Raw genomic sequence first — 25,022 nt, forward strand, 5'->3', positions numbered from 1 at the left:
GGAATGGGAATGGTCTTATTTTTCCCTATTATTTAAGCAAGCAAGTGTTTACAGAAGCCAGAACAGCAGGGTTACATTTTAAACAGCAGTTTTCACCCAAGATGGAGGTTACTATGCTTCACAATGAATGAATTGCAGACTTAAAGGGCTCACAGTAGGCAATTCCTTTTAGAAAACGTGGTGAAAAGCACGCAGCATAGATGGACCACCTTCTGCTTTGTTGGGCCCAGCTCGGTGCCACCGTGTGTCTTGCTCCGATGAAGACAGGCTCTGGCTTCCTCCTCGAGCGGAACTGAAACTCAGTCTGTGGAACAACAGCTCCCCACGCCCCTCCCGTCAGCCCCTCCAACAGTCACTCTTTCTGTCGCTTTTAACTTCTTCTTTTAAAAAAAAATTTTTTTTTTTAAAATTTCAGAGAGGAAGGGTGAGGGAGACAGAGAGAGAAACCTCAATGATGGTAGAGTGTCGGCCTCAGACTGGAGGGTCCCGGGTTCGAGTCCGGTCAAGGACATGTGCCCGGGTCCAGGCAGGGTTTCTGTTGTTTCTTGAATCAGTTTTTGGAGTTTTGTTTCTGCCTCCGCAGAGCCTTGTCCTGTGCCTGTCGCTCGTGGCGGTTCTGCTTGTCCGTTGAACCCCAGCTGATGGAGCGCCTCGGGCCTGGGCCCCTTCGCTGGGGACGGTGGGTTGGCATCGGTTGGATTACGAATCCAATCTCTTCACAGGCTGCAGGTCTACTCAGACCTTCTGCTTCTTCTTGAACTCGTTTCTGTCGTTTGTGTTGTAGGAATTTATTCTCTTCATCGAGGTTATCTAACACGTTGGCGTGCACTTGCTCCCAGCATTCCTTCAGAGCCCTTTTATGACTGTAAGTTTGAGAGTCATGTCGCCTCTTTCCTGATTTTAGTAATTTCAGTCTTTCTTTTTTTCTTGGCCAGTCTGGCTAAAGGTTCGCCAGTTTTCTTGATCTTTTCAAAGAACAAGCTTTTGGTTTCATTGCTCTTCCTTATTGTTTTTCTGTTCTCTATTTCATTTATTTCCCCTCTAATATTCCTTCTGCTTCTTTGAGTTTAGTTTGCTCTTCTTTTTTCTAGTTTCTTCGAGGGGAAGGTTGAGTTGTTGATTTGAGATCCTGCTTCTTTCTTCATCTAGTCACAGACAGCTATAAACTTCCCTCTGAGCACAGCTTTAGCTGCATCCCATGGTTTGGGTGTGTGGTGCTTTCTTTTGAAACACCTTTAAGGGTTTTCACTCCCCTTGCGACTTCTTCTTGGACCCATCTGCAGCTCATGGGCACACTGTTTAATTTCCACAGATGTGTGAATGTCCCAACTGTCCTTCTGTGAAGCGCTTTCCAATTTCATTCTCTTGTGGTCAGAGATCATGCTGTGTTTGATACCAGTCCTTCAAAACACGTACTCAGCGTGTGGCTATGCAGGGGGTTTCTTGAAGTTCTATTTGTCAACATCTCATTTTGAGCGATGAGGAAAGGCAAGCGAAAGAAGACTCGGGCTGGTTGCCATGGCCTGACCCAGATAGGTCTGGTTGCTGGTTTCCCTAAGCCAGACGGAAGCAGGTGGGCAAACAGGGAGCCGCCGCCTTCTCTGCTGCAACCGTGTCTCCGAAGGAGCAGGCGTCACGGGGACGAAGTCCCGGGAAGGCAGCTCCACGCCCCCAGGGACGGCCTGGGAGGCTGGGGAGGAGCAGGTCCTGAGTCTGGGCTGAGCTGGGCCTGAAATGGGACAGGCCTGGCCCAGGGCACGATCGCTGCCCGCACACCCTGCTGGCTGAGATGACTCTGAACTCTGACTCACCCCCTTACTCTCGAACAAGCGGGGGAGCCAGGGGCACAGGTCAGGCTGGGACCAGGACGGATGACTCACCGCAGGGCCTCAGCCCAGGGAGAGGCCGGACCACACAGCACCCCCTGCAGCTGCGCCGCCGGGGAAGGAGGCCACGCTCGCTCCCTTGTCCCCGGAGCCCAGTGAACAGGCGGTGCCTGGCCTGCGAGGGCTCCTCTTTCCACAGAGCACGGACCGGCCTAGCCACCCACGCGTGTGGGAAAGATGGGCAAAGACTTGAATGTTTCCTTTTCACCTCAATTCAACTAGTGAACTCCGGGGCCTCATGCAACATCCGTAAGCCCTTTTATAAGATCCAAACGGAGAAAAATAACTTTCCCCCAGTTATAGGCAAATTCTTTGTTAGGTATATTCTAGAATTCTCCCACACACCCCTTCTCTACAAACCGCGGAACTGAGGGTCTCACACGTCTTACTGGGAGGGTTCACCCGAGGCCCCGTTGCTTGCCTGTGCTGGGCGGCCTCTGCTCCGGCTCCCTCCCCGCCTGTGCGGCTCCTCGCTCGCCACCCTCCAGCTGCACTGCCCCCACTGGTTTCTCACTCTTCCCTGCCTCAGGCGACTTGTACACGGGTTCCCCCCGCGCCCCCCCCCGGGGACCCTGCTGTGCCTCCTCAGAGAGACCAACTCCGGGGCCATTTTCTCCGCAGTTCTTTTCTTCTCTTTTTTTTTTTTTAAAGTATATTTTTATTGATTTCACACAGAGAGGAAGGGAGAGGGAGAGAGAGAGAAACATCAATGATGAGAGAGAATCATGGATCGGCTGCCTCCTGCACGCCCCCTCCTGGGGATCAAGCCCGCAACGCAGGCTTGTGTCCTTGACGGACATCGAACCCAGGACCCTTCAGTCCACAGGCTGGCGCTCTATCCACTGAGCCACACCGCTGGGGCTTCTCTGCGGTTCTTACCACATCTGGGTCTCACCAGCTCAGAGGGACCTCGGGGTGACCGATCTGTGAGCTGAGCCGGTGAGAAGCGGCCAGAGGCGGCCGCAGGGCAGACCCTCGGAGAGCCGCGCCCCCCAGTGGAGACGCCCAGCCTTCTCCTGGGGACCGAGTTAGATTGGAATTTACTTTTCTGGCTGTAGAGGGCGGGGCACAGGCGGGTTTCCAGCTGTGAGGAGGTGAAACAGAGTTTATTCTGTATTATTCTGTATTAATTACTGTATTGTTTTCCGTGCAGACGATAATGCTCCCTGAATAATGTTTGTAACCATTGTTTTCCGCGGTGAGTGCAACACGTCATGTTGATGCCGCTGGTGTAAGTCTCTGTCGGGTGTTATGCATATTGGTCTGTGGGTCTGGGGGCCTGGGAGGGCCCATAGCTCTTTGCAGCTGAACGTCTCGAGGTTTGCAATGAAAATGCAGGACGCCCAGCTGCATGCGGATCCCAGGCAAACAATGAATAATAATATTTCCCTGTAAGCACGGCCCCAATATTGCAGGGACATAAACCAGAGGTGGGTGTTTATCTGAAATCACAGGTGGAGCACATGACTCCTACGGGTTGATGTGGTAGAAATCACTGAGATTTCAAAGAGGGAATGATATACTCCTACACTAGCAAATTCACAATCATCTCTTTCCACAAGTAAATGCCAGAATACTCAAAGCATTCTACAACGAAAAATATTTTTATTATAAATATGTCCCATGCAATATTGGGCACACACTTCAGCTACAAAGATTCTTGTTGACCTGAAATTCAAATTTAATTCAAATGTAACTGGGTATCCAGCATTTTTATTGGCAAAATCTAGCAACTCTAAATGATGTAATAGCGTCAGCCACACACCGCCTTCTTCACGTTAGGAATCAATTCCTAAAACACCAGCTGGTTGTGAGTCTAAACAGGCTAACTGTCTCCCTCTAGCGGCGAATCTACGTAATCGTTTATTAACTGCTTCAAGGGTCAGCTGCAGAGTTAAGAACAGATAGTCCTGCCCGGCAAGTGTGGCTCAGCGGACAGAGCGTCGGCCTGTGGACGGAAGGGTCCCAGGTTCGATTCTGGTCAAGGGCACAGGTCAGGGCGCATGTGCAGGAGGCAACCAATCGATGTGTCTCTTCCACATCCATGTTTCTCTCTGTCTTTCCTGTTATGGGTTGGCTCAACGAGATAGGCCACCGATTCAGAATTTAAATTTAATAGCCTTTATTAAGCTGGCCAGCTGACCACAGCCCGCACCTTCGCCCTCTGGGAGGTTTGCAGCATGTGGCAGAGACCAAGGGTGCAGTATGATCCTTTATAGCAAAACAGTGTTAAAAAATAAAATACAAAGCACTTCATTAGAAGTTCACAAAAAGTTCATGAGAACGGAGGGGAGGTAAACAGAGTCACACCTGGCTGGATTTAATCATAACACATTGTTTTCTAAGACAATCTAGCAATTTTTCTCCCATGGTTCCTAACCCTAATACAATCCTTCTCCATATCCTGACACAATCCCTCTCCATACGTCAGTCCCCGCTCCCAGCACATTCGATTTCTCATGTCTCATTTCCTCCCCTTAGCACATTCTGTCACATTCTGTAACCCTTCCATGCCGCAGCCCCTCACCCCAGCACATTTCCCTCTCTCTTCCATTCTCCCTAAAAATCCACGGAAAAATGGCCTCGGGTGAGGAGCAACAAAAAGACAGCCCTTGCTGCCATGGAGCTGCGGGCAAACGCTAGGAGCTCTCCCAGGGAGTGCGCCAGGCCTGGTCACGGACACGGACACGAGGCCTCTACATGGAGGGGGGGGGGGGGGGGCGGTCTCTGGGGCAGGTTTCAGAGTGGATGATGTACTTTCATTCTATAAAATTCAGTCACTTTTCATAAGCAAACTCCAGAGCACCAAAGCGTTACAAAAACTGGGAACAGCCTCCTCTTCCCACTGGAGGGGAAGGAGAATGCTTCCTCTTCGTCCGCTCCCGCTCCCTGCCCGCAGCCGCCCTCGCCCTGGTGGGGACGTTCTCAGGACGGGGGCGGCGGGCACCGCGGAGAAACGTTCCATCTCCACCAGCTGTGGCGAGTCTCCCTCCCCACTCCCTCCTGCTTAAGACCTTTTCTTTCTAAGCCAGGATATCTGCTCCACCACCGTCGTCTTTTCGTCTTCACCAATGACGGCTCCTTCACTGGCAGGCCCGCATGGGACCCCGCGCTCAGGGGACCAGCCACAAGGGGGGCAGGAGCCGAGGCACCCTTTGTGTGAACACGTCACCTTCCTCTTCCCGCTTTTCTTTGCCCTCAGGTGGGACCCAATGTTCCTTACTTCCTCCCCCAGTGAAAGCAGCCCAGCCAGTACCCAGTGCTCGTGTGGCCCGAGCTGCTGTGAGCACCTCACGGTCGGGGGGGGGGGGGGGGGGGGGGGGGGGGGAGGCTGGGGGAGGGAGGAGATGCGCTGCCTCTTGCTGGCCTTGTCGCTGCTGCTGAGGAACAGGGCGTTTCTCGGGCATCAGAGATGAATTTACTAAATAGTTCGCGTTCCTGTCCGTCTTGGAAAAAGCCCGAGGAAGCTTATTGGGAACACTAAAACGGAGGGTGCCCGACGGGATGTCGGCTGGGTTCCAACTCAGATGCAGAAGCCTGGGAGGCAGGCTGTGTGGGGTCGGAGTCTCTGTAGGAAAAGAAATATTTGCACGAGGAAAGCCGTGGAGTCCAGCGCACAGACAGGCGCCTGCACCCACTCCCGCAGCAGCGCCCAAGGGAGCTGAGGTTGGGAAGGAAAGCACCCAGGCTGCTTGTGCAGGGGCGGGCGGGGGGTAGGCGCAGGGGCGGGGGCGGGGGGGAGGTAGGCACAGGAACGGGGGTGGGGGGTGTAGGGGCAGGGGGGGCAAGGGTGGGGGTGGGGGCAGGGACGCTGCGCTGGATCTCGGGCCTCAGGCTCTGGCACCAGCCCCTCCCTTATGAAAACTCTGTGAAGGTCCCTGTGGCAGCCCCTTTGGTGTATAGAAGTTTAAGTTCAAGCACAACAACAAATCAAAAGACTTTTGGCTCCAGTTTTATTATATAAAACTATTTACACCAACTGGGCTTCAGGCAAAAGTACAAGTGAAATTATTGGTACAAAAGAATTTTGCATGAAAATGTTGGCATGTCCTTCCAGAGCCCAAACAACATGCAGATGCTGTCAGAGGCAGGCACGGCTCCCATGTTCTCTCTCGTCCACTCGGTCACGTTTCCTGCACTGTGTGCAGGCCCTGCCCTGCGGGAGGCACGGGGCTCCCGGGAAGGTCCTGCTCTGAGCCCGGCCTGGCGGGGCAGACAGACAGCAGACAAAACAGATGCATGACAGACAGCAGACAAAACAGACACATGACAGACAGGAGACAAAACAGACGCATGACAGACAGGAGACAAAACAGACGCATGACAGACAGCAGACAAAACAGATGCATGACACACCAGGCAGTCGGGGTGGGGGCGGAGGTCTGTGCACCCTCCCAATCCCCCAGCCCCAGGCACAGCCCGGCCGCACAGCAGGGAAAGGTGCGGGCTTCATTATATTTTAAAATTGCTTCGTGCAGGTGGCGCGCCCAGTCAGACGCTGAAGTTCTGAGCTGCTGATTTCTAATGGGATCTGTACGGGGTGCTTCTGGACCTGGGCCACCTCAGATGGGTGCACGCGCAGGTGTCCGTGTGCACGGTGTCAGGAGCCGCGCCACCGTTCACGCCCACGTGAATCTACGTTAGCTCTGGCTGCGCTGAGAAAGCCTCGCGGAGGCTCCTGGGCGCTGAGACCCATCGTGTTGGAATTCCGAGGCAGGTTCCTGGGCTCCGGAGTCCATGGTTTTCAGAAACACCGTCAGCTGCAAACAAGGCCCGGCCGGCTGTGCTGACCACGGGAGGAGGCTGCAGGGCTGGCGAGCAGGCACCCGGGCCTGTCTGCTGCCTGGCCGCTGGCTCCTGAGGCCCACAGAGGCCCTGAAGATGCCATGCGCCCCGTCTTAGGGACCTACCCCCACTGGTGTTAACCAGGGCGTCGGGGATTTCTCTCTGGCGCACCCCACACCGGCAGGCAAGCCCAGGGCCCGCGTCAGGAATCGAGCCGGCGGCCTTTCTGTACACAGGCAATGCCCAACCCAGAGCCACACGGGCGGGGCGGAGTGTCTTCTAGAGTGAAGGGCACCCATCTTTTCTAAAGACATCTCCTAGGGTCTGCTTCCGGTCCCTAGGCAAGACCAAGCGTCTGACCGTCTCCGGGGAACGAGGATGCGTCCTTGCCAGGCACCAGGCAGTGTAACTGGCAGCACCGGGCCCCGACTCAGCCCCGACAGGCCTCCCGTGCGGACGGGCCCTGGCAGACGTGTCCCGCTCCTCCACTTCACCTGTGGACAGGTCGAGCGCGAGCCTGTACTTTTAGGACCTGTGATCCGAAGATGTTCTTCTTTCCCAGCAAGCCATACCCTCTCGACAGTTCCTGGAGGAGCCGGGGCTCAGGCTCCCAGCGTCACGCAAACCTCCCGCCCGCTGAGCGTGCGCCCGCCCCCGCCCCCCGCTGGCCCAGCTCCTCGCTGGCGTGGCTGCCGCCGCTCTCCCCGCTCTCGTCTTCAATGGAGTAGTTGCCCGAGTCCTGGCTCGCCTGGGAAGTGTATGTTTTGTGATCCTCATCCAGGTGATTCATTTCTTTGGCAGAGACAGTGTCTACATTTTCAACGATGAAACACTCTTCAGTCCGCTCCACAGAAGTGGAAAGCAGCAGATTCTTCATGGGCTCTTCGGGGAAATACTGGTTTAAAAAGGAAGAGAAGAGAAACGGGTCATTGAAAGGATCAGTCAGCCTGCGAGTCCTCAGAGCTGCAGCTTCACACAGAGGTCAGCCCCGAGCACGTCTCGGGCATCACGGCGTTCGGAACAAACCGTCAGTGAGTCGCACACTCGGGGTCGCCTCTGGCGAGCGTATGACGGGACCTGAGATGGATGCTCCGCGCTGGCGGGCAGAGGGGAGGCACCTACCTCGTCGATGGTGGCGGGCGGCTTCCCCGGCGGGAAGAACACGTAATGGACCAGCTTCCCGAGGGCGGTCGCCGCGCAGAGGACGAGCAGGGCGGCGACGCCAGCCGCCAGCAGGGCTCCGGGGGCGCCTCCTGAAAACAAGCACACGGCGTTCAGCCGGGCGGGTCTGGCGCACAAATGCGCTCACGGCCCTGACAGCTCATGGGAGAGAGAGAGCCAGTGAAGGAAATCTATTCTTTTAAGATTATTTAAAAATATATATATATTTTTATTGATTTCAGAGAGGAAGGGAGAGGGAGAGATAGGAACATCAATGATGAGAGAGAATCATGGATCAGCTGCCTCCTGCATGCCCCCTACTGGGGATTGAGCCCGCAACCCAGGCCTGTGCCCTTGACCAGACTCGAACCCGGGACTTCAGCCCACAGGCTGATGCTCTATTCACCGAGCCAAACCAGCCAAGGCAGGTAATCTATTAAATAACAGCCTGAGAAATACCTCTGGTGGCAGCGCCCAGGCCACCTGTCGGCCATGGCGTTCATCAGAGGGGCCTGGGAGGGCATCTGAGACCCAGGTGAAGGGACAGCCTGACACAGAGACCCCGACACCCGCGTCACCCAGCGCCACACACACGGCCGCACTGGGACCAGTGCCAGACACGAAAACCAGCCTAGACCAGCCACTCCGAGAAGCCCGGTCCCAGGGGCGCTAGCGGACTTCCCAGGGCAACTCTACCAAGGAGCTGGGAAAATGACAACGCCGTTAGTGCTGAAGGGCAGCAATCACAGGGAATTAACTGGGTGGGTGTTGGAGGAAATAAGAGCTAAAAACACCGAGTCAAACTGACCATTAACAATGTTTTCTAAGCCCGAAGCCTTGGCTTGAAGCTCCCCGAGCCCTGGCTCCTTAGAAACGCTTTTGCAGTGGGACGTCCTGCATGCTTCTCAGTGAGCGGAACTGTTTGTATGAAATTGCATTTGTTTTATTTTATTTTTATTTTTATATATTTTATTGATGTTTTTACAGACAGGAAGGGAGAGGGAGATAGAAACATCAATGATGAGAGAGATTCATTGACCGGCTGCCTCCTGCACACCCCCCACTGGGGATCGAGCCCGCTGCCCAGGCATGTGCCCTTGGCCGGAATCGAACCCGGGACCCTTCAGTCCACAGGCCGACTCTATCCACTGAGCCAAACCGGTTAGGGCTTTATTTTATTTTTTAAATCCTCGCCCAAGCTTATTTTCCATTGATTTTTAGAGAGAGGGGAAGATGGAGAGAAATATCGATGTGAGAGAGACATGTCGATTTGTTGCCTCCTGCACGCGCCCCGACCAGGGCCTGGGCCGGGGAGGAGCCTGCCACCGGGGTCCGTGCCCTGGACCTGAATCGAAACCAGAACCCTGTGGCCCGCAGGCCGACGCTCTATCTGCTGAGCCACGCTGGCCAGGGCAGAAGTCGCCTTTTTAAGACGCGCCGGGAGCTGCGCACCTGCTTCTGTCGTGGCGCACGTGGCGTTGCTGTGGCTGCTGCGCTGGCTCCTCGGCCCGTCCTCCAGCAGCGCCTGGGCAATCGCGCAGTACACCGTCCGCGGCTTCAGGCTGGAGACCGTGAAGTCGGCTCTCTGCTCCACAAAGGTCTTCCGCTGTGAACGACAAGCCGCCATGGCAGACTCAGCCCCGCGGGCTCGCACGGGGACGTCCATTTTCCCAATTCTCTACAGATTCGCCCCAGATTGGCCTGCCACACAGCTGGCGCAGGCTCAAGAGAGAGACTCCTGATTGAGACAGGACACTATCACCAAGCCAGAGAGTCAAAGGTGCTGCTGCAAAGAGCAATATGATCACTTTTTAATTTTAATTAAAAAAATGTTTTTACTGATTTTAGAGAGAGGGGAGAGCGAGAGACAGAACATCAATGACGAGAGAACTGGCCCCGCCGCCCGTCTGAAATTTTCCCTATAATTTTAACGGCAAGCTTTTTAAAAAATACATTTTTATTGACTTCAGAGAGGAAGGGAGACGGAGAGATATGATGAGAGAGAATCACTGATTGGCCGCTTCCTGCACGCTCCCTACTGGGGATCGAGCCCGCAACCCGGGTATGTGCCCTGACCTCCTGGTTCATAAGTGAAAGCTCAATCACTGAGCCACGCCGGCCGAGCCAAGCTTTATCGTCACTCAACCTATTAGAACTCTCAATGACAAAGTTACACGAGTCTTTTTACCTCTGTATTTGAAGCATTTTCCCAAAAAGTGACTTCATAGGTGAGCGGGTAGTGCTGGAGCTCGGTCTGGTCCTGGAAGCCGATGGAGACTCGGAGCGAGTGGCTGCTCAGGGGCTTCAAGGCCACGATCAGAGGAGGGATGACAACTGGGAGGGGCGAGGGCACGGCGTTCGCTTAGATGAGATGAGGGCAAAGGGCCTCCAGGGGGAAGAATCAGGATCCAGAGTACAAGTGACTGGCTTACCTCGTCTTCCAGCATCAAACTTCTCCTCCTCGGACCAGGGGGACGAGCTGTTCCCGCGGGAGGCCCGGACGCGGAAGTAGATCCCTTTCCGGAACATGTCCTGGGGCGGGACGCACCGGGCCACGGGGGCGCGCTCACAGCCCTGCACTTGCGCCCACTTTTCTGAGTTGCTTCCAGAGCTCCTTTTCAAATAAGACCTTTTAAGACAAAAAAAGTTTGTTTTTAATTCCAAATGCATTGAGTTAGTAAGTATTTGTATTGAGTTCCTGTAGCAGGCAGCCATCCTGTTAGGGGCTGGGCTGTAACGGTGAACAATGCCCTCAGGAAGTGGGTGCCAGGGGACGAGAGCCTGTCCTCGGGGGAGCACCAGGGGGCGCGGGGGCTGCTCGGCCTGTGCGCAGGGCCCTTCCATGCCCGGGAGCTGCGGCCGGCTGCTAGACAGCTGCTGTGAACACTTGAAGAGGCGACGAGGACCGCACCCAGAGCTCAGCGTGTCCTGCTTGGCTGCACTTTACTGATGGTTCCAGATGTGCAAATACTGTGCGTGGGGCCCCGCGCACCTCTCCCCGTGCGCACTCGGTGACGCCGTGCGGCGCCTGGCAGTGGCCGTGGTGGGCATGCTGCCAAGACCCTGGGCCGGGACTGAGGACTCGAGCCTCGCGGAGAAGTGAGCTCTGAGGGAGAGAATGTTCCCATCGGGGAGCAACACCGCAACCAGAATCACGCCTTCGCAAGAGAGAGAACCGGAGGCAAACACAGTTTTCTGCCTCTGCCCTGCGCTGCTGGGGCCTCCTGGTGCTCTGAGCTGGCTCCGGGCTCTGTCGGGACTGTCACCAGCTCAGATCCAGCTCCCTGTCCCTGCTCTGGCATGAGGCAGTGGGGTGTGGGGTAACGGGAGGTTTCTGCCCGTGTCTGCGTGCTCTGAGAAGGAAAAGGGCTTGAGGGCGTTAATTAGGTATTTTTGAGGAAAGGGTTTTGTTCAGAAAGACAGACTGGACAAATGTGCAAGCCCTGAGCTTCCGGAGGGAAGACAGAGCGAGTAGAGAGCGTGGCTGATGCATTCCAGTCTGTTCCTGAGGCCCCGGGATTCGTGTCCAATCCCAGCTGGGGCGGTGGGACCAGCCTCACACTCCACTGATGACATGTACCATGCTCCGAGCCTATTTATTTTGTATTTATTTGAACAGAGTTATGTCCTAACTATTTTTATAGATTTGTTTAATTAATAACCTGTCATTTTCAAGTTCATTTTTTATTCATATTTATGTTCATGGTTGATTGTACCTTCCCACACCCAAGAGGTGGGGTGAGGAGAGGAAGTGGGAGTGGCCCTCCTGCCACTGCCCACACCGGCGTCGGCGTCGCATCTGTCCAAGGACAGGAAAGGGGCCAGGAGCGGAGGGAGGGGCCCTGGTCCCAGAGAGGGTCCTTGGCCGGCTGGGGAGACGAGTGCACACGGGGAGCCTTAGGACCTGAGTGTTCAATGGGGGATGGGAAGGGTGGGAGAAACCTCAATTCCGTTGAAGATGGAAGTCCAAAGCCTTTTTCGGACCGGGAGGGTCTCTATTTCACCCTTTCTGAATGACAAGGCAGCGAGGTGCCTATCACTGAGTTTGGGGGGCTAAAGGAGAGGGTGGCAGCGCCCGCCCCACCTGTGAAGTGGGCTTCTCCCTCGCAGCCCCCGAGCCCTCCCCCCCGCCCCCGCTGCCTCTGCTCAGTAGTGCTGGTCAACCTGCAGCCTCACCGTTGCACTTTTCATTCTACCAGAATGGCCCGATGGGCAGTTTAAATAGGATGCAAAGATCAATGCAAAAATTACTGTCCTGTCTAAACATAGTTCTAACTGGAATTTGTAAAAAAGCAAATTAAGAAGAATTGGGAGTTGTCATTTAAAACAGCCTCTAATAAAGTTGTTTGAAAGTCGAAAAAAAAAAAAGCCACTCCAAGAAGCCTGGTCCCAGGGGCGCTAGCGGACTTCCCCAGGGCAACTCTACCAAGGAGCTGGGAAAATGACAAGGGCGTTAGTGCTGAAGGGCAGCAATCACAGGAAATTAACTGGGTGGTGTTGGATGAAATAAGAGCTAAAAACACCGAGTCAAACTGACCATTAACAATGTTTTCTAAACCCGAAAAAAAAAATGGGCATGTTACAGAACACACGCATCTCACACGCCTTCACAAGACAGAGAACTGTAGGCACCCCATGTTACAGAACACACACCTCACACGCCTTCACAAGACAGAGAGCCGGAGGCTCCCCATGTTTCAGAACACACGCATCTCACACGCCTTCACAAGACAGAGAACTGTAGGCACCCCATGTTACAGAACACACACCTCACACGCCTTCACAAGACAGAGAACCGGAGGCTACCCATGTTCCAGAACACGCATCTCAAAATAGATGAAGACACTGAGGCCCAGAGTGGTCACCAACCAGCTCTGTGTCAGCAGCAGCCACGGGCAGAGCCAGTGCTGGAATGAGATGGCCAGTCTCCAACAACGCGACCAACAACGCGATCGCAGGGACCGGCCAGCCTGTGGGGGAGCCGCAGGAGCGCAGCCCGCAGACACAGGTGAGGGGCCGGGAAAGAGCTTACCTGAGCCACTGAGCTTCAAACATCACGTTGTCATGTATGTAATCCCACTTGAGAACATAGGTGTCATTTTCCAGAATGACCTGTATGTTTTCGGGAGCAGGCAGCTCATTTTCAACTGGAAGACAAAGAATACAAAAAAGTACATGTCTACTCTAGCGAAATACATGTGGCGAGAATTCGCACTCGCAGCAGGGCAGATGGAAGGCGTGTGCTCGATCATTGCGTGGTTCAGTTAGTTATGCTGCGTGTCCATGTGTGCACGGCTATGCCGCCACCTAAGAGGATGGGGAGGCCCATGTGTACCTGCTGACAGACAAGGGGAGTCTCAACGTATCAGCTGAAGTAAGTGGCTGCCACATGTATCAGCAAGACTTTTTTAAAAATTTAAAACAAAACAGAACTGACAGAGAACCAAGATGGCGGCATAGGTAAACAACGTACTTGCTGCCTCCCACAACCACATCAAAATTACAACTACAAGACAGAACAGCTATCATCCAGAACCGCGGGAAAGCTGGCTGAGAGGAAGTACTACAACCGGAGAGGTAAAGAAGAGAGCGCATTGAGACAGGTAGGAGGTCCGGAGGCGCGAAACGGGCTGCTTTTTTATTTTGGAAGGAGATACAGGCTCCCGCTTGCTCTGAACTCCAGTTCCGGGCGAGACTCTGGGGGACCCAGACATCTATGGGGAGAAACTGGACTGTCTGGCACTGGGGCAGGAACACAGGCCCGGCTTTCTCCCAGACGGAGGTGCTCACAGCGGTCATTGTTCCTGTGCTGGGACCTCCCGGGTCAGGGCTGACTGGCAGCCATTGCTGTTTGCTCCACCCTGGAGATTCCCTGAGACACCCCCCCCCCCCCCCATTTACAACCCCACCCAAGCTGTGCGCAGTGGCTTTTGCATATAAATGGCCTGTCCTTTCTCAGCCTAAAACCTGTCAAACAAGCTGCAGCTGGGTCAGGGAGCCCCAAACCTATCAATAAAAAGCCCAAGACCCAGCACCAGCACCAGCCTGCTTTGCTACACAGCTGGGCCTCATCTGGGCACTTCCAAACCTGATACAAACAGGAGGAATCTGCAGATCTCTCTGTAGCTCCTGCTGGATGGTCCCAGGCAGTGGCTGACTTTGCACCTCCTTGGAGATCCAAGAGCCAGTGTACCCAGTGGTCAGAGCAAGACCATACCAGATTACAACTCTTCACATCCATAAGTGACACACTCAAGGGGCAGACTCAGTGAGCACCAAAGCCCCATTGAAGCAAGTCCTGCCCCATAAAGGTGTCTCCTGCACAGCAGCTCTTCCATTGTAGACACAGCTGGTCCTCAGCCAATTGGCCTGGAGGTCAATTCCTCCCAGTGACACCAACAGCAATCAAGGCTCAGCTACAAGACTGTGCTCACAGCCCACAGAGGGGTGCACTTAGAGTGCCCAGTTCAGGTGACTGGGGAGGATGAGCCACTGGGCCCTATAGGACACCTAGCACACAAGGCCCTTCTACCAACTCAAGGAGACTTAGCAGCTACCCAATACATAGAAACTAACACAGGGAAGTAGCCAAAAGGTAGAGACAAAGAAACATGTCACAAATGAAAGAAAGCAAACTACTGGATATAAAGTTCAAAACCACAGTTATAAAGTTACTAAAGAATCTTCTAGAAACCTCCAAGGAACTTAGTGAGACCTTCAAGGATCTTAGTGAGAATGCCAAAAAAAAAAGGAAAAGGACCAGTCAGAAATTAAGCATACACTGACTGAAATAAAGAATAATATAGAGATTCAACAGCAGACTAGAGGATCCCAAGAATCAAGTCAAAGATTTGAAATTTGAGGAAGCAAAAAAACACCCAACCGGAAGAGCAAAAAGAAAAAAGAATCCAAAAATATGAAGATAGTGTAAGGAGCCTCTGGGACAACTTCAAGCGAACCAACATCCGAGTTATGGGGGTGCCAGAAGAAGAGAGAGAGCAAGATATTGAAAACCTATTTGAAGAAATGACAGAAAACTTCCCCTACCTGATGAAAGAAATAGACTTACAAGTCCAGGAAGCGCAGAGAACCCCAAACAAAAGAAACCCAAAGAGGCCCACACCAAGACACATCATCATTAAAATGCTAAGGGCAAAAGACAAAGAGAGAATCTTAAAAGCAGCAAGAGAAAAACAGTTAGTTACCTACAAGGGAGTACCCATACAACTGTCAGCTGATTTCTCAAGTGGCAAGAAATATACAAAGTGATGAATGCCAAGAACCTACAACCAAGATTACTTTATCCAGCAAAGCTATCATTTAGAATTGAAGGTAGATAAAGAGCTTTACAGACAAGAAAAAGCTAAAGGAGTTCATCACCACCCAACCAGTATTATGTGAAATGCTGAAGGGCATTCTTTAAGAACAGGAAGAAGAAAAAGGTAAAGATAAAAAATTATGAACAAAGTGACAACAAATACATATCTATCAATAAGTGAATCTAAAAATCAAATGAATAAAAAATCTGATGAACAGAATAAACTGGAATGTAATAGAATCAGGGGCATGGAAAGGAGCAGACTGACAATTCTTGGGGGGAAGGGGGTGTAGGGGGTGCGGGAAGAGGTTAGACAAAGATGTTATACCTATGGACAAGGACGGTGAGGTGGCGTGGGCTTGGCGTGGGGTGGGAACTGGGTGGAGTGGAGCTATGGGGGGAAAAAAGAGGGACAACTGTAATAATCTGAACAATAAAGATGAAAACAAACAAAAAACAGAACCACTGCCAGTCTGTACATGCTGGTAGGAGCCCAGCCACCTGCTCTCTGACGAATGGAAACGGGGAGGGAGGCAGGAGAGGAAAACATCACTTCACACCCTGCCCTGTGGTTTGACTCAAAAAAAAAAAAGCACAGTCCGGCTGGCATGGCTCAGTGGTTGAGCACTGACCTATGAACCAGGAGGTCACGGTTAGATTCCTGGTCAGGGCACATGCCAGGGTTGCAAACTCAATTCCCAGTAGAGGGCATGCAGGAGGCAGCCGATCCATGCTGCTCTCTCATCAGTAATGTTTCTCTCTCTCTCTCTCTCTCTCTCTCTCTCTCTCTCTCTCTCCCCTTTCCTTTCTGAAAACAATAAGAAATATATTAAAAAAAATAAATTAAAATCTTTAAAAAACAAACAAAAACCCCACAAAGTATACTAAATTTATAATTAAAATAAACAAACCTAAGCTCCTACCCTTGACCTGAATTGTTGACAAGATGTCACTGATGAAATAAATCTACCGGGATGTTTTCATATTTAAACACTAGATGCCTGGTGCACGAAATTCATGCACTGCGGGTAGGGGTGGGGGTTCCCTCAGCCCGGTCTATGCCCTCTCGCAGTCCGGGACCCCTCGGGCAATGTCCGCCTGATGGCTTAGTCCTGCTCCCTGCGGCGATTGGGCCTAAGCCAGCAGTCGGACATCCCTCTTGCAGTCTGGGACCCCTCGCTCCTTACTGCCCACCTGCTTGCAGCTCCTTACCACTCAGCTCGCTGCTCCTTAGCACTGCCATGGAGGTGGGAGAGGCTACCTCCACCGCTGTTGCGCTCGCCAGTCGTGAGCCCGGCTTCTGGCAGAGTGGCGCTCCCCCTGTGGGAGCACACTGACCACCAGGGGGCAGCTCCAATGTTGAGTGTCTGCCCCTTGGTGGTCAGTGGCGCATCATAGCGACTGGTTGTTCCGCCTTAACGGTCGCTCAGGCTTTTATTATACAGATTTCGCCTATAAGGCAGTTTTGCAAGGCTAACTGTTCTTCCAGCAACTACCACCCCTTTCTGTGGATTCTCAGCCATTTTCTGGCTTATGTAAATGCCTTTAACTATCCACTAAACCATCCTATGAGTTTCAGCACCTAAAGTGCAAGATGCCTGCACTGTGTGCCCGAGGACCACGGCCTCACCTGTGGTGCTCACACAGTGCACGGGGCTGAACTCCGCAGGGTTCCGCTGCAGGAGCAGGCCTGCCTTCACTCTCACACAGTACGTGGTCTCTGGCACGAGCTTATGAATTTTAACTCTGGGAAATCTGGAGTGATGAGTTTCATTCCAAGTCTACAATGAAAAACAGAAGCCTGTTCTTTAGAAGAGCACCAGCCCAACGTCAGGGTGAGTGTCCGTCTCCATGGGACACGGGGGGCAGCGCTCACCTGCGCCTCCGACGCGTTCCTCCAGATGATCACGTTGTATGTGAAGTGGGGGCGTTCCAGCTGCCACATGATACTGTCCTCGGCTCCGGGAGGGGAGATGTTGATCGCTATTGCCTTGTCTTCGGCTTCTAAGTGAACCTTTGGAGGACCGATCCGAGCTGTAAAGACCGGGACACTGACTGTGCACCTTCAGGAACAAGATGCCACGCACCCACTCCCTTCTGAGTGCTCACCCTGAGCCTCACAGTGTGAAACAGACAGTCCCGTGAGCCCACTGTCCCGGGGAACGCAGCATCCCTGCAGACACATACGTGTGTGACAGGCGTGCGTAAGGAAACACGAAGATTACACAGGGACAGAGGATGAGCAAGGGGTGTCTCGGGTAAGTTAGTCAGGGGGAGCCTCCAAGATGTGACTGAAACAAGGGAGCAAACTATGCAAACATCTAGGGAGGAAGTGTGGTCCCGGCCGGCACTCAGGTCTAGGCCCCTAAGATGGGCAGGGGCTACCACGTTCAAGAGACAGGAGGGGCTTGGAATGGCTGGATGGTGGACAATGAGGTCAGAGGTCACCCGTGGCCAGGGAGTAAGGAATCTGAGGGCTATGACTGGAGGAATGCCATGATCTGATTTATCTTTGGGCCTAGCCGGGATGGCACAGTGGTTGAGCATCGACCCATAAACCAGATCATGGTTCGATTCTTGGTGAGGGCACATGCCCAGGTTGTGGGCTTGATCCCCAGTAGGGGGCGTGCAGGAGGCAGCCAATCAATGATTCTCTCTCATTGATGTTTGTATCTCTCCCTTCCTCTCTGAAATCAAGAAAAATATCCTATATAATGAAGAGCTAATATGCTAATTAGACCAAACAGCAGAACGACCATCTGGAAGACCCTCCGAATGACCTTCCAGATGAAGCTGGGGCTGCGAGGGCTGAGCCCCTTGCACGAATTCCGAGCATCAGGCCTCTAGCATAAAAAAGGTGCAGGTGTGGGAAGTGAGCTGCCTGGTAACTGTGAACAGACGATACAATGTGATCCCAGCAGCTGTTCCTCACCTTGCTGAAAGGGTATAAACGTGTCAAGCTCACGCCACGGGGAAGTGTTGTCTCCTTCTTCTGCTCTTATTCGCAGTTTAATTTCCAAATAAACACTCATCTTGAGGGAAGAAAAGTCGCATGAGGCACTAGTAACATGTTGACACCCAGGCAGTTTCGTCCAATTATCCGCAATCCCAGGTCTTCAAAATAAAAAGGCAAGAGAAAGAGTGAGCGAACGTGTAAACCCGGGAGCGTGCCGGATGCGGTCTGTTCACGCAGTTACTTCTGCTCCAGTTTCTGTGCTGTTGACATGTTACTGTCCTTCCACCTTTTCAGTGCAGACACCAGGTTCTCATTCCTAAGAGGGAGGGTCTGACACAGAGACTAACGTACATGGTTCTCTAATCTTGTGGGGAAGCAGAGGAGGAATGACCCACCAGGTAGAAGTGGACTTTGCTGCGAGCAGTTGTGCCCTCTGGCCGACCACTTCACTCCCGGACCTTCTGCTCCTGCTGGGAACCGGGGACTGGAGCGGATGGTCCCGCTGGTCTGCTCCCTGAACAGCCGCCAGCCCTGAGAGGCCCGGAGTCCACAGAGCCTGAACGCTCCTCTGCCCTCACTACCAAGACCCCTCTGCCTGCTGACCCCGCGTTCCTGCCATCCCAGCACCAGGAACGAAGGACTCACAGTAACTTTCACTAATAAAGTCCTCAAAGTGGATTCAGTCAACCCAAAAGCCTACGCGGTTAACATTAGATCCTTCCGACGCAGGAAGAAATCCGCGGTCACCTGGGCCTCAAGGGCGAGGAGTGGAGGCAGCGAGAGGCGGGGTCCGACTCCTGCCCAGGGAGCCCTGCCCACCTGGGACACTGGTCCGAGGAGGCATTTCGTCCAGCTCAGTTCACAGTCCCAGCATTAGCTGATTTGGGGTAATATTATAGACTTCACTTTAACCCTTTTCGGTCCAACGTGGAGGCTGACTCGACAGACCAGGCGCTAGGAGCAGGTCCAACGTCGAGCTGAGGTCTAGTGAGACAGATAACTTCAACATTCAATCCCGTCAATTAATTTGGACCAGACTGTTGGAATTCCAAAAATAAAATTGGACCGCAAAGGGTTAAAGATGCTTTATGACAATGGAAACTAGGAATGGTATCCAAATAATTTTGGTGCTGACCCAACTTTAAGTCTACCTTATTTGTTTTAAAAAAGAAACATTTTTAAAAATTACCAAAAATGGCCCAGCTGGTATAGCTCGACCCATGAACCAGGAGGTCATGGTTCGATTCCCGGTCAGGGCACACGCCTGGGTTGTGGGCTCGGTCCCGGGTAGGGGGCGTGCAGGAGGCAGCCGACTGATGATGTTTCTTTCATCACTGATGTTTCTCTCTCTCTCTCCCTTCCTCTCTCTCTGAAAATCAATAAAAACACATTTTAAAAAATTACCCAAAACACACACTAGCATGGAACACGTCCTCCCTGGCCGTCACCTCTTCCTTTACCTGCCTGAGCTTAGACTCGAGTTGGTGTTAACGACACCTTAATCCACCATAAACGCTCCCGAGACTCCTCCACAGGAGGAGCCCCTCAATGCTTCGCTCTCATGCCATGCTTTTCTCTTTCCCCCTTCCTCTCTCTCTAAAAATCAAGTTAAAAAAATTACTAAATCTGTGAGATTACCAAGCTCCTCATTTTATGGACATCCACTGGAGAAGAAGAGCGTGTGGCCAGCCGAAACCGGTTTGGCTCAGTGGATAGAGCATCGGCCTGCGGACTGAAAGGTCCCAGGTTCGATTCCGGTCAAGGGCATGTACCTGAGTTGCGGGCACATCCCCAATAGGAGATGTGCAGGAGGCAGCTGATCGATGTTTCTCTCTCATCGATGTTTCTAACTCTCTATCTCTCTCCCTTCCTCTCTGTAAAAAATCAATAAAATATATTTTAAAAAAAAAAAAAAAAAGCGTGTGGCCAGGGTGCTGGGTACAGGGTGGGATTCCGGTCCCCCCGCCCGGCGCCTGCTTCTTCGCCGCCCATCACCTGCGCTTTCTCGCACAGGGAGAGGTCAGCAGATGGGCCCGATGCCCAGCGCCAAGCACTGCCCCTCCGAACTCCGTTTCCTTCTGGAACCCTCTCTGCTGCCACTCCCCGCCTGCCCCCTCCAGTGACCGCGATGCTCCAGCTCAGGCTCAGATTTCCAGTCACAGGAGACGGTGCGGCTGCGGACTAAGCTGCCGCCATCGCCACCCCACAGCCCACTGGCGGCAAAGCCCAAAGATAAATTCCACTAAGTCTCTGTTTGCCGAAATGAAGCTCTAAATATTACGTAGACATAACATTTTTCCAAAAACTGGGGGGAAGCCCTAAGTGTTCCAAAAATCTGGAAAGAAATGATGGCATTAAAACTATAAAAATCTTCAGACGCTCTGGCCATCAGCGAGGGGGGCACGTACATTTGGTAATCCGCCGACACGGTCACGTTCCCGGTCACGTTCCCGGCAGGCTCCCTGCTCCCGGCCCAGCGCAGGGTGAAGGTGTCATCGATGATGTCGACTTCCACATTTTGGGGAGGTTTTAGTTTTGTTCCCCCTACACGGGTAACAAGAAAGAAGAGTTAGAGATACACTACAGATGGTCCTTAAAATGTTGCTCTTCCCTCCACATCGCTGACTAAAGCATGAAAACATTTACATATAACAAAGTTAAGTGTATAAAAATCTAAGAACACCTACCGATTGCTCCCAGCACAGGGAGGCTGTTAACTAGTTCTCTCTCTGCATCTGAGAGCTGGGAAAGATTGAGTTTCTTTCATCTATAAAAAGCGTTAAATGTCAACTATATCCCAATAAAGGTGGAAAAACAAAGGGGGAAAAGCAGGCTTTGTCTTTTTAAAAAAAATATTGGTATTGACTTCAGAGAGGAAGGGAGAGGGAGAGATAGAAACATCAGTGATGAGAGAGAATCACTGATCGGCTGCCTCCTGCTCGCCCCACACCGGGCATGTGCCCGGACCAGGAATTGGAAGGTGACCTCCCGGTTCATAGGTCGACATTCAACCACTGAGCCATGCTAGCCAGGCGAGGCTTTGTCTTCTAATTGAAAAAATATTCTCTGTATAAAATCGAGTTTATGTTTGGCCTGGAAGCCACGTGATATGAAGGATACAGGGCTCATTGTTTAACAGCCTCAAGCTGGTTTCACATCCTCTGTTCCGGGAGAGAGACTATCTGCTCCATCTACCCTGACGGAGAGCGGAGCAGCTGTGCTTTCAGAGTTGCCGACTGGTCACGGGAAGTGAAACATCCCTGCGCGAAACCCCGAGCCCAGGTCTGAAGGTTTACCTGTCAGCCACGCCCTCCAGGAACCTGAGAACTCCCGCAGAGGCCGACTTTATTCCTCGCCCGCCTAGCGCATCTCCCACCCGCATCTCCCACCCGCGGGGTGCCCTCTCCCCCCTCTGCCCTTGCAGGCAACAGCAATCGCATCTCTCTGCTCTGATCACCAATCCTCCAAGACCCAGCTCACGTCTGACCCTGCTAGACAACCCTCCTCCATCGCCGCAGCTCCCGCGGACCTGGGAGCCTGCGCACGGCACCAGGAACCGCCCTGCTCATTCCACACCGAATCGGCAAGAAAGTCACCAAGCCCAGTGCCGGCAGCTGGCCGCTCTCACAACTGGGTGGACAGAGTCTTTACACGCTTCTTCGTGTTAAACACAGACCTCCAACCAGATGCGGGTCCTGGAGGGCAGGCCTGGGCAGCTGCACGCGTCCCCTGCATCCCTCAGAGCGCTTGGCGCCGTGCTGGGCGCACGGAGCTTCAATGCCACCGTGTGTGACAAACTACGACCGGCCAGATTTCAGAGTTATTTCTGGTTCCTATGGCGTTTCTAGCCTTTGCTTCTGCCTCAGGCAAGCCTGTCATCTCCTCGTAGATTTTGCAGCAGCAGGGCCGGCCGGTGCACCCGCTCTGCACTGGGACTGCTTCTGCTACTCTCGTTGGAGATTCGGGTATGGACTCAAAAGCGGGGGCGGGGGGCATTGGAGAAAACACTTTCCGACTTCTTTTAACATTTCGGAGGTGCTCATTGAGCGTCCGCACCTTCTATTTCCTATTTCACACTCAGATTCTCTGAGATTTCACCCCTGAACAGAGTACTTACCCCGGCCTGCTCCTCTACACTCAATTCCCACCCCGTTGGTTGGAGTTTTATAGATTCCATGCATCTGAGGGCAGAGACTGGGTTACAGAGGCTGACAAAGGCTCTGGTGGCATCCGTGGTGTCGCCTAGGACATCCTACTTCCATGATCCTGGGCTTGGCGGCAGGAGGAGGGGCTCTGGTGGTGTGACCAGGGATTACTCCCCAGGGACGCAGCCCTTCTGCCGAAGGGGGAGCCGGAGGGAGAGGCTGGGAGGCCTTGGCGAAATCGGCAGGTCAATGGACAGAGACTTGGCATAGAGTGATTAAACAGGATTTCGGATTTCACAGATTTTGTTCTATTACTATTAGCAATATCCTTTTTTTAAAAATATATTTTATTGATTTTTTACAGAGAGGAAGGGAGAGAGATAGAGAGTTAGAAACATCGATGAGAGAGAAACATCGATCAGCTGCCTCGTGCACACTCCCTACTGGGGATGTGCCCGCAACCCAGGTACATGCCCTTGACCGGAATCGAACCTGGGACCCCTCAGTCCGAAGGCGGACGCTCCATCCACTGAGCCAAACCGGTTTCGGCAGCAATATCCTTTTGATAATAGTTTATTTCAGCCCCTTCGCATGTAAATTATATACATGGGCACTTCAGCCAAACTTCTATCTATACAACTGACTGCCTCCCACCTTTCACATTCACACCGATAACCAGGCACATTTTTACTAATTTTTAAAGTGACATAAGCCCCAGCACATCCATCCATACAAAGACGTCTCCTCCCACAGTTTGGATACTTGTCTCAGGTTAGGTCCCAGAATTGCACTTAGTAGGTTTAAAAGTGTGCGTATTTGAAAGTCAGAGCAACACGATGATCAGGTCAGGGCTAACGTTTCGTTTAGTTTTGAAGAGAACTAAAATGTGGAGGAAAAAAGTAGGTTAATGAAAGGAGGGCTCTGTGCCCGATTTCCAGGCCGACTTCCCAGCCAGCCGCCACCTTAGGCCTGTGACTCAGCCCTCAGGGCCTCTCCTTGCTCAGCTGCACACAGCCCTGAGGATAACGGTGCCTCGGTTGTTTTGAAAGCTAAAGGAGTTCCTACCTTTAAAACACTTAGACTAGTGCCTGGTGTGTAGTTAAGGGCCCTGGCTGGTCTGGCCCAGTGGATAGAGCGTCTGTCTGCCTGCAGACTGAAGGGTCCTGGGTTCCATTCTGGTCAAGGGCACAGGCCTGGGTCGTGGGCTCCATTCCCAGTAGGATCGTGCAGGAGACAGCCGATCAGTGATTCTCTCTCATCACTGTTTCTGTCTCTCCCTCTCCCTTCCTGTCTGAGGTCAATAAAAATATATTTAAAAATAAAAATAGCCCTAACCGATTTGGCTCGGTGGATAGAGCGTCGGCCTGCAGACTGAAGGGTCCCAGGTTCGATTCTGGTCAAGGCCATGTACCTTGGTTGCTGGCATATCCCCAGTGGGGGATGTGCAGGAGGCAGCTGATCGATGTTTCTCTCTCATCGATGTTTCAAATACTCTATCCCTCTCCCTTTCCCTTCCTCTCTATAAAAAATCAATAAAATATATTTTTAAAAAATTAATAAATAAAAATAAAAATAAAACTTAGCTCTCCGCTAATCCAAATTAAAATTAGGACCTTTTTAAAAATATATTTTTTAATTTTTCAATTACAAATCTTAATGCACACCCTCCTGGAATGTTAATTTTACGTGAAAGCTCTGGGGGAAATTCCTATATTAAAGCAAACACGAGTTCAATGCAAATTTTCATGAACCAAAGACTTCAAAGAAATTACCACGGATTGCATAAAGGCCCTACCACCACCCACAGAGCATCCTGTGCACCGTGTCTGTGGCAGAGTCTGAGAAACGGGGTGCCATGTACCACACTGGGGTGCAGTTTTCTAAGACAACAGTTAAGTGTCTGAGTCCCTAGACGGCCTCCCGGACCCCCGGGTTCCTGCCCTGGCGGCCAGGCCTTTTCCTTCGGGAACCCCTCCCCCAGTAAACAGGCCGTCGCCCGCCCCCTCCCCCCGGCTCCGAGCAAGGCAGCAACCCCGGGGCTGGGGCTGGGGCTGGGGCCGGGGCCGGGGCCGGGGCCGGGGCTGCAGCGAGGGGGGCGGGGGCGGGGGCGGGTCCGGCGGCGCACTTTCCTTCGGGGCTACTTTCAACTGCAAGCACCGGGGGAAGTCCCCGGGACCCTCACGTCCGTCCCGCGCGGGACGAGCTGCTCACTAACCGGAGGAAACGGGCTTCGGGAACAGCAGCGCAGCTCACGGCCAAAGCCGGAACGGAACGGAACGGAACGGAACGGCCCAGCCGGGCAGCCCGACTTTCCAAACACAAAACGAGCTCGACCCGGAGGCTCTCGGCACCCGGCGCCGCGGGAGGGGAGGGGAGGGGCCCGGGGAGCGGCGGGGCCGGGGACGCGGGGCCGGGGGACCGGGCGGGGGGGACCGGGACCCGGCGCAGGCCGCCGAGCCAGCGGCTGGACGGAGCCCCAACACCACTTCCTCCTGTTGAGTTTCCAGCCCAATGGGCTCGTGGCCACGGTGACCTCGTCTCCCAGGACGTCTGTGCCGGGCCACCCACCTCCCGGGGCCGTGGCGCCCAGCGCCGGGATCCCCATCTCTCACCTGCAGCTGCGGGCAACACCCACGGCGCCCCGGCGACCAGAACCACACCCAGGAGGGCGAACATCCTCCGCGGCCGCCAGCTACGCCGCCATTCACACCCGGCGCTCTCCTCGCAGTGCGGTGCCGCCCCAGGTTATCAACCCCGGGCACCCGCCAGGC

The 25,022-nt window shown here is 53.3% G+C and overlaps 1 protein-coding gene across 2 annotated transcripts; it reads right to left on the minus strand.

The window, feature by feature from the left end:
• Nucleotides 1-5,822: 5,822 nt before the first annotated feature.
• Nucleotides 5,823-25,022, minus strand: IFNAR1 (interferon alpha and beta receptor subunit 1). 2 transcript variants are annotated; one of them, XM_070407275.1, is made up of 12 exons: nucleotides 24,864-25,022; nucleotides 20,515-20,650; nucleotides 18,083-18,264; nucleotides 17,027-17,184; nucleotides 16,781-16,931; nucleotides 15,479-15,541; nucleotides 12,865-12,979; nucleotides 10,265-10,461; nucleotides 10,021-10,166; nucleotides 9,285-9,438; nucleotides 7,794-7,924; nucleotides 5,823-7,566 (listed from the first exon to the last, which is right to left on the minus strand). In XM_070407275.1, exons 1-12 carry the CDS (start codon nucleotides 24,925-24,927, stop codon nucleotides 7,288-7,290), a joined length of 1,776 nt encoding a protein of 591 aa, XP_070263376.1. In that variant the 5' UTR covers nucleotides 24,928-25,022; the 3' UTR covers nucleotides 5,823-7,287. The 2 variants fall into 2 exon arrangements, with proteins under 2 accessions (XP_070263376.1, XP_070263377.1); XM_070407276.1 differs by lacking the exon at nucleotides 15,479-15,541.

The sequence above is a fragment of the Myotis yumanensis genome, unplaced genomic scaffold (genome assembly GCF_028538775.1).
Source record: "Myotis yumanensis isolate MYYU_CA2020_CCGP unplaced genomic scaffold, mMyoYum1.0.hap1 SCAF_2, whole genome shotgun sequence".
Classification (NCBI taxonomy): domain Eukaryota; kingdom Metazoa; phylum Chordata; class Mammalia; order Chiroptera; family Vespertilionidae; genus Myotis; species Myotis yumanensis.

What these genes read in the sequence shown, in the direction of transcription:
- IFNAR1 (XM_070407275.1), bottom strand. Translation starts at nt 24,927, where the DNA reads ATGTTCGCCCTCCTGGGTGTGGTTCTGGTCGCCGGGGCGCCGTGGGTG. An exon ending in GTGTCGGCGGATTACCAAAT is followed by an intron (nt 18,265 to 20,514) that starts GTACGTGCCCCC and finishes TTTATTTTGAAG; the next exon opens with ACCTGGGATTGCGGATAATT. An exon ending in AAAATGCTTCAAATACAGAG is followed by an intron (nt 9,439 to 10,020) that starts GTAAAAAGACTC and finishes TGTCGTTCACAG; the next exon opens with CGGAAGACCTTTGTGGAGCA.